This window comes from Tamandua tetradactyla, chromosome 1 (assembly GCF_023851605.1).
Source record: "Tamandua tetradactyla isolate mTamTet1 chromosome 1, mTamTet1.pri, whole genome shotgun sequence".
NCBI lineage: Eukaryota > Metazoa > Chordata > Mammalia > Pilosa > Myrmecophagidae > Tamandua > Tamandua tetradactyla.
Window position 1 is genome coordinate 5,716,285 of NC_135327.1, and position 11,753 is coordinate 5,728,037.

General features: G+C 51.7%; 1 protein-coding gene across 1 annotated transcript in view; it reads left to right on the plus strand.

The window, feature by feature from the left end:
• Positions 1-5,088, plus strand: part of SLC13A3 (solute carrier family 13 member 3) — an 89,442-nt gene extending 84,354 nt beyond the window's left edge. Inside the window, exons 12-13 of the mRNA XM_077159407.1 lie at positions 1,541-1,678; positions 3,347-5,088. Of these exons, the coding sequence (XP_077015522.1) occupies positions 1,541-1,678; positions 3,347-3,523 (315 nt within the window). The 3' untranslated portion in view covers positions 3,524-5,088. The remainder of the gene's footprint in view (positions 1-1,540; positions 1,679-3,346) is intronic.
• The last annotated feature ends 6,665 nt before the right edge of the window (positions 5,089-11,753 follow it).

The window sequence follows — 11,753 nt, forward strand, 5'->3', positions numbered from 1 at the left end:
TGTGAATTGCAGGTGGATTTGGCACCTGGAAGAGGCGACGATGTGTGGCCCAGTGACCGAGTCCAACCACAGATGTGTCTGATCCACGTGTCTTAGAAGCTGGGAAACGTTTGCTGACTGATGCCATCTGGAGCTCTCGCTAACTCTGGGCTCCAGTGGTGCCCAGAGGCCAGCCTTTGGGCCCTGTTCAGCCGAGGAAGGGCCAGGCAGGGAAGCTGTTATTAGAACCACGGTTCTCAAAGTGTGGTCCCTGGGCCGGCATCTCCCTGTTAGACGCAAGTTCCTGGGCCCCAGCCCCGACCTCGTGAGTCAACAACTGTGGCTGGGGCGGGCCAACCCCCTGCGGTTTTTTTTTTTTAACTTTTTTTTATTATATAATATATTTACAAAGCAAAGGAAGAAAAAGGCAGTCGTTTTCAAAGCACTCTTCAACAGGTAGTTACAGGACAGATTCCAGAGTGTGTCATGGGCTACCATACCATCCTCTCAGATTTTTCCTTCTAGCTGCTCCAGAACATTGAAGGCTAGAAGGAATATGTACATATTTTTTATCATCACAATTGACTTTTCTTTTTTTCTTGTGAAAAATAACATAGATACAAAAAAGCAATAAATTTCAAAGCACAGTGCAACAATTAGCTGTAGAACAGATTTCAGAGTTTGGTATGGGTTACAATTCTACAATTTTAGGTTTTTACTTCTAACTGCTCTAAGATACTGGAGGCTAAAAGAGATATCAGTTTAATGATTCAACAATGATACTCGTTTGTTAAATCCAACCTTCTCTGTAAAACTCCACCGTCACCTTTGATCTTTCCATCCCTCACTTTAGGGGTATTTGGACTATGGCCATTCCAACTTTTTCATGTTGGAAGGGTATGTCAATAATGTGGGGTAGGGAAGTGGAATTAGCTGATGTTCTGGAGAGGCTGGGCCCTCTAGGTTTCAGGACTTATCTGGTCCAGGGACTCATCTGGAGGTTGTAGGTTTCTGGAAAGTTACCCTAGCACATGGGACCTTTGTAAAATCTTATATATTGCCCCAGGTGTTCTCAGCCCCCCATGCTTTTTTTGTTTCTGTTTTTGTTTGGCATGGGCAGGCTCCAGGAATCGAGCCTAGGTCTCTAGCATAGAGGCAAAAATTCTGCCACTGAGCCACATTTGTGCACGTACACACACACACACACACACACACACATACACAACGCGTTTTAACAAGCCTTTCATGCGATGCTGATGATGCGCGTCAAGTCTGGGGAAAACCGCCCAGCCCTTTCCCGCGATGAGCCTGCGCTGCAGCCCTGGTGGCACTAGCCCTGGAAGGTCCCTCCTCTCTCCCTTGGCTGGTTTCCCCTTAGTTGTGCCTCCCTCTCTGCTGAGGCTGCACTGCTCTCTGCCTTTCTCCTTCGACTCTCGGTCTCTCGCCCTGACGCTGTGTCCTTGCCCCTGTACCTCACCCTTGTGTCCCTCTCCTTCCAATCTCTAACTCATCAGGGTTTCTCTTTATCTGTTGGTCGCTCTGCCCCCCGCCCGCCGGCCAGGCCATCCGCCTGCGAGTGCACCCCCTGTACCTGATGATCCCCGGCACAGTCGGCTGCTCCTACGCCTTCATGCTGCCCGTCTCCACGCCCCCCAACTCCATTGCCTTTGCCTCTGGGCACTTGCTGGTCAAAGACATGGTGAGTCGGGGCATTTTCTGGAGGGGGGGGTACCTGGAAGGTGGGCAAGGCTTCTAGGAGAGACTGCTGCCTCCCCCCACCCCCTCAAACCCAGTGCCCGCGCAGGTAGGCCTGAAGTGGGACCAGGGGTGTGCTCTGGAGCAATCAACCTGGAAGGATTCGATGCTCAGGCAGTTTGGAGAAACCCTGCCTTAGTTGCTGCTTCTTTCCAGAGTTTGCTTCAGGGCAGAGGGATGTCCCACCCGGAAGCTTTAGCGGGGAGGAGCTGCAAACCCGACCCTGGGAGTTAGGGGCGGCCCGGAGTGAGACGGCGCCCCTTCTCCCTGCAGCCCCTTCCCCTCCCTTGGCCGTGAGGATGTTCATGCACGGGGAATGCAAACAGCTCCTCCTAAGCTGCACAGCCGAGAAGGGCCATCCGCTTACCCAGTCCACAGGGACCCCGAGGAATAAATGCGGAGAGAGTGAGAGAGGCAGAAAGGGATTCGCAGAGCGGACAGGTCGGCAGACATCCCTTCCTCTGTCCATCCCACAAGTATTTCCTCTTCCGGGCACTGGGGATTCCCAGAGAAAGAGAGACACAGTTTTACCTCCAAGGAGAGCGCTTTCAATAGAGGGAGACAGTATAAACGAGACCAGCAGATTTCTTTTAATTATATAAGTTTTGACATTGCTAAGTGCCTTGAAGGAGACAAAACATGGGGAGTCGGGGAGGTGACCGGGGATGGCTTCAGATGGGGCGGCCAGGGAAGGCCTCTCTGAGGAGGTGACTGTGCCCTGGCACCTGGGTGGTGAGCGGCCAGCCTTGCAAAGAGGAGGGCGAAGAGCACACCAAGCAGAGGGCACAGCGTGTGCCAAGGCAGGAAGTGAGGGTGAAATTGAGCAGTTGGGGCACACACTTGGGATAATGCTCGGACCTCAGTGGGTGGCCTTTAAAGAGTTTTAAGTAGGACAATGACACGATTTGTCTTCTGACCTCAGAAGATCCCTTTGCTTGCTGGGTGGAAAGTGGGCTGTAAGGATGTAAGGATGAGGCAGGACAGGTGTGCAAACAGGACTATTCAAAATAAAAAGACTCTGAGAGGGAAGAAATGCAGACATGACACAGATTGCACAATGAGAGAAACAGAGAGACCCCAAAATGTGGAGGCTTGCCGAGAGATGTTGAGAGAAGCAGAAAGCTGTAGAGGGGCCCGGGGACCTGCAGAGCGGCAGACGTGGCCCACTGATGTTTTTCTCCCGGCGGGTAAAGATTTCGGTGCTGACTTATGTAACCAAGCAAATGCTGAAGCAGCCAAGCTGACTTGTGTTCCAGGCTCCCAAACCTTGGGAAAGCGAAACTGAATTCTCCTTCCAGTGTCCCATCCCCAGCTTTGGGCAATCCCCAGAGTCTCTGGGGGCTTTCAGACCCCTAGAATGAGGGACCAGTGACCTAACCTGTGGCACATAACTGGGGACCAACTGCAGCTCCTTGAGAGACAGCCATGAGCAGTGTTAAGGATTAAGGGTCCTGAGCAGCCACTGACTTGGGTGTGTGTCCCGGTTCCATCGCTTCCCAGTGGTGAGAGGGGAGCTGGGTGAATGGCTTCCCACCTCTGAGTCTGGGTTTCCTCCATATGTACCACGAGCAGCCCTCGTGCTTTCCCTCGCTCAGCCTGGGCTCCATTGCAGGTGCGGACAGGCCTCCTGATGAACCTGATGGGCGTCTTGCTGCTCAGCTTGGCCATGAACACGTGGGCACAGGCCATCTTCCAGCTGAACACCTTCCCAGACTGGGCCAATGCCCACTCAGCCAATGTCACAGTGCTGCCACCTACCTTCACCAACGACACACTTCGGGCCTTCTGAGATTCCTCCGGGACTCTCTTTGGGCCAGGCCCTCCCAGAAGGCTGGTGCCAATACCTGCTGCTAGGGTTCTGCAAGATGATCAAGTAATTATTTTCTGTGATCCAATATGCAGCAACCAAGGGTGACCTGCAGTGGTCCACTTGGGTCCACAGGTTCGTTTTCTAGAATACCTCTTTCTCATGAAATTGAGGGCCCAGATAACCTTCAGATTTGCTGCCGGAAAAACAAACTTCTTTATCTCTGTGCTGTTTCATGGTTAGGAAGCCCAATTCCAGCAACAGCAAGCAAATCTGGAATGGCATCTGTCTTGCTCAGTTGGTCTGGGAGGTCATCCATCTCCATGGGCACAGCGAAGTATTATCTCCCGACAGACTATTTAGGTTACCCTCTGAAGAGACTATCTAGCCTTTCAGAACCACCCTCCTTGGAGAGGCTCTAGGGCTGCAGGATTCCAGTCCAGCTGTTACAGCTGTTCACAGCCAGCATGTGGGCGCCCCTTCTGTATCAAGTGTTTGGATGTTTCAGGTGCTGACACTCAGTACCCAGAGATGTTTTCAATTCCTGGACACAGGGGGAGGGGCAGGATGACCTCCTGAGGACGTGGTGACCATGGAAAGCCTCTTTCTGCTCCTCTGGGCTCCTGAGCACCCCAGGGGATATGTAGGAACCCCAGCTGACACTTCTGCTCAAGTTTTTTAGGACATTCCTGTTTAATCTAACTCAGTTTGGCCTTAACTCTGTAGTCAGCCAACCCTCTTGCAGGTGACCCTTGGCTCCTCCAGCCAAGACTTGTGTTTTCTGGAGTAGCTCAAAGGAGGCCCTACTGCATGTGGCTGTCAGGTAGCCAACTGCTTCCTGTCCTAACAGTCGGATGCTCCCTCCTTCCCCCCGACCCCAGCAGGTAAGCTGTGTGATTAGCAAAGGCCACAGTTTTCCGGGGTGAGGGAAAAATCAGAAAATAAATTGAGGCCTTGTAAAAAGCCAGGGTGAAATGTCTTAGCAGGCAAAATATTGTACTCCTCTTCTACCGATGGGGAAGAGGGAGACATGCCCATGAGCTGGAAGGGCTGTTACAGAGGACTGAGTCCCTCGTGGTTTAGGCATAAGCGTTGGCATCCCCAGACAGTAGCCCAGTTCTGGGGTCTGCAGCCACGAGGGAAGGGGTCTTGTGTTCGTCCAGCATCAGAGAAGGCAACAGTCCAGGGTCCAGGCCCCTCCCCTCTCCTGCTCCCAGGACTCTGAGGTCCGACGGCCTCTAGCAGAGCTGGCCTGGAAGGTGGATCCAGGGACTAAACTCGTTCTCAGCACAACACAAGTGAGTCCTGACGGTTGAGAGCACGGAGAGGAGAGGCTCCCAAGAGAAGATGAGCTCCTTCCCTTTCCCCAGTGCACGCTCCCAATTTCATCACAGTTGCAGCCCACGTGGTGGAGGTGGTGGCGGCGGCTGGGTACACGCCTGTGGGACGGGGGAGGGGGAAGTTCACACACACAGACACGGGGTCCTGTAACCAGAGGAATCTTGATTTCAAATGCCTCTGATTGAAAATGCTAGAAAATAAAGAATATTAATCAACACTGAGTCTGCAGATTATTTGACTTTCTGGACATCAGAGAGCTGCAGAGCCCCAAATTCCTGGGCCGGAGCTTCTGCAGGATTGGCCCCTCTGGCCTCACCTGGTACCATTCTCTGGCTCACTCCACTGCAGCTACACTCCCAAACTCTCCTGCCTCAGGGCCTTTGCACATGCTGTTCCTGCTGCTTGGAAACTTCTTCCCCTGAACATTCCCACAGCTCCCTGCCTCGCGTCATACAGCTCTCTTCTCAAATGTCTTCTCCCCAGAGAGGCTTGCCTGAACTTCCTATCTAAAATACCTCCCTCATTACACTCCATCCTCTTACCCTGCTCAGTTTTTCTTCTTAGTCCTTAGCCCAGCCACTGTATTAAACATTTTCCTGTTCATTGTTTTCCTCTCCTTCTAGAATATAAATTTATGAGAATATAAACTTTATTTTTTCCCTACTGTAGCTCTGGTATCTAAAACAGTTTCTGGAACATAGTAGGTGCTGAACAGATACTTGATAGATGTATTTACACCAGAAGATAGGAGAAAACAATCTCACCCTCTGACCTGGTCCCTGTTTGGTTCATTTCTTCATTCACTCATTCTTCCATTTATTTTCATGCCACAGATATTTATTTAGACCCTGTTTATGTGCTGGTTCACTGTCCCTGCCCTCATGGAACTTACACGGAAGCAGAGGTACAGGCAGGAGGCAGGTGAACAAGTAAAATGGCTTGAGGTCAAACACGGGGTAACCGGAAAGAAAACCAGCCATGCCATAAATGACTCAGAGCTTACTCTGGCCAGGGTGCTCAGGAAGAGCAATAAAAGAAAAACTTTTAATGTGATTTAGGATCTCACAGCTTTATTGAACCATTTATGAATCAGGCTGCATCCAGAGGGCAAAGAGGAGCTCCAGAAAGCCTGGAAAGGAGAAGCTCCAGTAGGGCAAAGGTGGAAGCAAGTGAGGAAGTGTTCTGATCGGCTGGCCTTAAGTTTCCATTTTACATGGCGGGGGAAGGGGGCTCTTGCAAAAATGGGGAGCAGAGGCAAGTTATCCCTACTGGAGCTAAACAAGCTTCATCACCCAGTGCGGCTCATCAGAACCCCATAGGGGTGGCCCATGGACACCCCTGCAGACAACCCCGATTGTTTCAGTCTCCTGGAAAAGTCCTTCTTGGAGAGGAGTCTTCCTGCCTCCCCCAGTGCAGGCAGCCATTGTACTTTACTCAACAAGGACCTCCCTGAGGCCACACAGGCCTGAGACCTGAAGACCTGAAGAGGTCAGGACGTGGGGCCTGTGGGGAGGACATTCCAGCCCGGTTAGGAGGCGCAAAGGAAGAAAGAAAACTTTAGTCCGTGGTGGGCCGGGCCCTCTAAGGTGGGCCTCTGGGGGGTCTCGGAAGTGGGGACCCTGCAGCTTCTGGGGGGTCACAGGCACAGTCAGTGGCACAGGCTCCCCCTTAGAAGGCCTTGTGCCCCTCTCCAGCCTCCTGCGCTGGCTGATGGGCCACGACGCAGCCCTGGCCTCAGAAGCCCTTTGCTGTTCTTAGAGAAAGAGTCGCTGTGAGCAGAAGGCAGGGGCCACGGCATACGTGCTGAAGCAGCATGGGAGGAGGGAGATGGCAGGAGTGGCGGCGAGTCCCTGGAAATAGTGCAGGGCTTCACATCTGGAACGTGCAAGGAGCCCCAGGAAGTCAGAAGCGACCAAGACGAAACCTGTTTGGGTTGTCTGTGGCTGCACGACAAGCCACCCCAAAGCCCGGGCTGCAAACACAGCCATTCATTCGCTCACGTTTCTGCCTTTGGCAGAGCCTGGACGGGGGGCTGTCTCTGCTCTGCGTGGGTGGCCAGGGTCACTGTGCGGGCTTTGGTGGGGCTGCCGTGTCCACATCAGCAGCCCTCCAGGGCCTCCCCGTGTGGCCTCTCCGGGGGCCCAGCCTATGGCTCTCTCCACAGCAGTGGGCATCTAGGAGAGGGAAAGCCGGAGCTGCCCGGTCTCATAGGCCTGGGCTTGGAAGTCCAACAGCTACTGGTCAAAGCAAGTCACAGGCCTGACTCAAGGGGAGGGAGGATCGACTCCCTGACGAGAGCAGCGGGCACAGCTGTAACTGAGAAGTTAGGATTTGAGGGATGATTACTGAGTCATTCTAAAGATATTCCTTTTTACTTTCTGGTATATTAGAGGAAAATACCTAAAATCTCTGACCTGTAATCCAGCTGTCCTGAGCTCTGATAATGATTGTATTGCCTTGTCTTCTGCCACTGTGATTGTAAAACCTTGTGACTAACCTTCACTTGTCCTTTTTATCCAGTTTTCCTTTTTAGAGTCCTGTGGTCACTGAAGGCAGCCCCTAAGGTTTATTAACGCGGGATCTTAGGTCAGTCCAGAACTAATCCACCCCAATCAATTGCAAGATTATCTTAATATCCCAGACTGGATCTGACTAAAATGGGCCCTTCTGACATGCAGTAGCTTAGACTTAAACCTACAAGCACCTACACCCCATTATAATACTAAAAGTCACGCCAACCCTCATTTGATGGCCCCATTTTCTTACATATGTTCTCAAAGCCGCTAATCATTCTGCGCACTCGCAATACTTAAAGACCTGCCAGTGACGTCATCTGGAGCCACTGGGCTCATTATGCTAAAACCTGCCCTCTTTCAATCCTATACAACTATCAGAATTACTGCAGTTCAGAGAGATAGGGAAATGCATATTAAAACAAAATTCAACAACCCACTGATTAGGCTGGAAAAAAGGAAAAAGGTCTATAGTAAGCGGTGGTGAGACGTGAGAAACAGAACCTTTGGTTTCCAGGCTGCCTGGAAAGCAGGTTGGCAGCAATTAGGGAAATTTGTTACTTGAATTCCCTATACCTCTTTTATCTGATGCCTGGGTTTTATATTGTTGGGGAAATACAATCAAAACAAAATTTTCTCCCGATCCAGAAAAGGTAGAAGAGAAAGAAAAACTATTTATTTATTGAATGAATGTTAAATCGGAATGTGTTGCATCATGGGCCGTCTGCTAAAGAGATGTGCAAAGTCAGAAGGAAGCTTATCCATTAATTTACCCGAGCAGGTGCCACCCACTATACACAAGTTCTCGAGATAAAACTAACCCTCAGGTAAGAGGACAGGACGGCACCATTTGTCACCCACAGTTCACCTTAAATCCACCTGGTAATTAGGGTGGTCTTTGAGTTTGCTAATTGCCCCTATCCAAAGGGATAGTACAACCTCTTATACCTCTATGACAGGAAGACAATTACAACTTGGAGCCCTGTCTAATCCACCGAAAATTAAACTCCCATGGAATGGGAGAGATGTTTGCATTCCAAAGAGATGACTTCCAGGTCCTGGAGAAAGGCATTCCTAGGTGGTAAATGTGGGAAAAGGCTTATTTATCTCTAAAAAGAATGCACATTCCCATTAATAACCTTTTACTTTGATTACATGTTGAAAAGCTTAAATAAAACATACTATTAAAATTACTTTTACTTTATGCGGTGGCTAGAACTAGAATTTGCAAACGGTACTCCTTGCTGGCTCACGTTTGCTACACTGGTCCATATCAAGATTTTTTCCTCTCTGCATTCTCAAAGCAGCTGGGTGACGGCAACTTTGTATGCGCATAGGCTGTCAAACCAGGAGCAGCGCTTCTGACGGTAGCCGCATCTCCCGGGGCGGAATGGAAGGCTGACCACTTCCTCTTTCCTTTCTGTCTTATGGCTCTGAATCCTCCACCGGAAATTCCCTTGAGCACAGCTGAATCTGGTCTTGGTGATTCAGAAGCCCCTCCCAATGCTGTGGGCCCTGGCTCAGGCCAGCCTTGCACAGGCAGAGGTGACTGCCTACGTATGCCGAGAAAAGCCAAAAACAGCTTCTGCCCTTCCTTCGCCTCCAGGCTTCCAGCCATTTCCCAGGCTCCCCAGGCTCCCCAACCCACAGAGAGGCCGTCTGGAAATCACCAGCACGGTCCTTGACCAGCCAGTGCCGTAGCGTCCATGTGGGGGCCAGCACATGCCCGTGGGTGTCCTGCACAGGTTCTCCCCTCTGACCAGTGCCGGGCCTGGAGTTTCCCACACGATGGGACCCAGCCTGGGGCTCACCCAAGCAAAGCTGTCAGCCCAGGTCAGAGGGACCAGGTCAGGAGCATTTATCTAGTGTTTGCTGGATACTCTTCCTATCTCCTAGACCCTCAAACAACCCTAAGAAGTTATAGCATATAGGCCAGTGCTATCCAGTAGAAACAGACATAGAACTACCAATGTGAGCCACATATAAGTTTAAAATTTCTAGTCACATTAAAAAGTGAAATGCATTCCTTTCATTATAGCAGAGGGCACCCAAGTTCAGAGAGGGACAGTGTCTTGCCCAAGGTCACACAGCACAGGAAGTGGTCAAGCTGGCATTTGAGTGCAGGTCTACTGCCTCCAGCCCAGCTGCTCGCCCCTGCTGCAGTTCACGCCCCTCTGGACACGGGGACCAGCGAGACAGCGCTCTACCGAGGTCTCCTGCAGAGGGACAAACGGCAGCCCTCATACTGACTTTGGCCCACTGACCTGCAAAGACTGGCCTGCAAGGTAGTCTTTCATTAAAAAGAAAAGAAAAGAAAAATTTGCTGCTGGCTTTTTAAAAAGTAGAGATTTTTACAGGAAAATTGGAATGACTGGTACCTTTGGAAAAATGGGAAACCTGGCAACTTTGGGCCTTATTTGCAATTGGCTTCAAGCCTTGATGGAGCAGAGTAGACGTGACCATTTCTGAAAGCCTACGCTGTGCAGACCCCCTGTTGCCGCGGCAGCTAGTGGCCTCGGGCAGTTTGCCGGACTATTTTGTACGCCCAGTGCGCTGCAGGCCGGGGGTGGGGGGGGGTGGGGGGGGCTGTGAAGGCTTCTGGGAGGGGCTCCAGGTCGAGGAAGGCTGCTGGTCACGAGTGTCCTGTCAATCGCGGTGTGACTGTGAGAATGCCACTTCCTCTATCTGGACTCGTAGCCCAGGAAACATGCTCTTATAAGGAAAAATGACGGCAAGTGGGGACACCTCTCAGCTGGGGTTCCCCCTGCCACATGCCATTCCAGGACTGGTGCAAGTTCCCTGCAGGGCGGGGGCTCAGGAGAAGCTTCCCGAGGAGGCTGGGGTCCGGCAGTGACGGGACACGGAGATGCTGGGGGCACGGGGGGAGGGGGGGAGAATTTGTTTTTAGAAAAGCCTGGAAACGTACCTGCAGGGCAATGACTGGAGCAGAGGGTAGATACAGGAGATTTGCATTTATTGAGTACCTGCTGTTTGCAGCGCCAGCTGCTCTGCAAGCTTATCAACAATGCTGTGAGTTCGGTAAATTCTTCCTTGCGGACCAGCGACGCTCACAGGTGGGCTGGAGCAGGACTGCTGGGTATAAATCGTGGCTCTGACTCTTCCCAGCTGAGTCCCCGGTTAAGCGACTTTGTGCTCTGGGTCTAGTTTTCTGAGCTGAGGAATGGGGGTAACTAACAAAGGGCTCTTGAAAGTAAGGATTTGGTGAATCTGAATGGAAATTGTCCTGAAGGGTGTCTACTACCTAGTAAGCATCAAATAAATGCTAATTTATTAATCTTTTTTAAGAGGAGAACACGGAGACTCAGGTCACATGAGCTGTGATGGCAGGCCAGGGGAAAGGAGCCACTGCCGGCTGGGTGAGCGTCTTAGTGGGAGTCCAATTGACTCCTTAGGGTCTTTACCCCAAGTCAGGGATCAGGCTCCCCTGGGGGCACATAACCAGGAGGGGCGGGAAAGGGGAAGCAGAGCCCGGGTCTAGGGTGGCAGCGTCACTAAGGAGGCTTGTGGCTTCTCTGACCCTCAGTTGCCTCCTCTGTAAGATGGAGATGGAGCTCATTCTAACCTCTCCTCCCACACTTTCTCTCGCCCCTGCCTGTGGGAAGGAGGTCCCAATCCCCTGGGACGTGGGCCAGGCAGGGCGGAGCAAGGTGGCCAGGAGGGTTTAATTAAAGGGCGGAAAAGCAGAAGCAACAGGGTTTCCCAGTCCCCGGGCAGACGCGGTTCCCTCACCTCCTCTTCACCTGCCGCGGCGCCCAGACACCAGCAGCCCGGACCGCAGCTACCAGGGGGCATGAGGACCTTCCAGGGAGCAGCCAGGCACCTCGCGAGGGCCAGGTAGGTCTAGGGGTTCGGGGCACTGGGGGGCTCAGGCAAGAAAGCGTTCTGCAATCAGGCATGAGAGATGGAAACCCCAGGTCTCAAGCTCTGCCATTCCCTGGCTGATCTTGGGTGAAAACTCCCTTCTCTGAGCCTCGGTTTCCCCATCTGTGAAATGGAGTGATAATATTGTCTAAGAGGCTGTCGTGAGAATGGAATGAGAAAACGCACGCGTAGGGCTTGGCGAAGCGCTCAGCTCAGAGTAAAGCAGCGTGTTTCCTCATTATTTTATTTTCCAGGTTTTAAAACTTTTTGCTTGCATATTGAACAATTGTGCATTCCAGCAATTAAAGTCATTTGGGCAACGACCAAAAAAATGGCACTCGGTTCAAGTGTGTTTTCCAGCCAGTAGGCACCTGGGACGAGATTTGCTTTTTCTCTAGGCTCACTGTCATTCCCAGCAGCTTCTTCCTTCACCAACCTGCCAGTTCTATTCCTCCCCTGCCAGGCAGGCGCCGCCT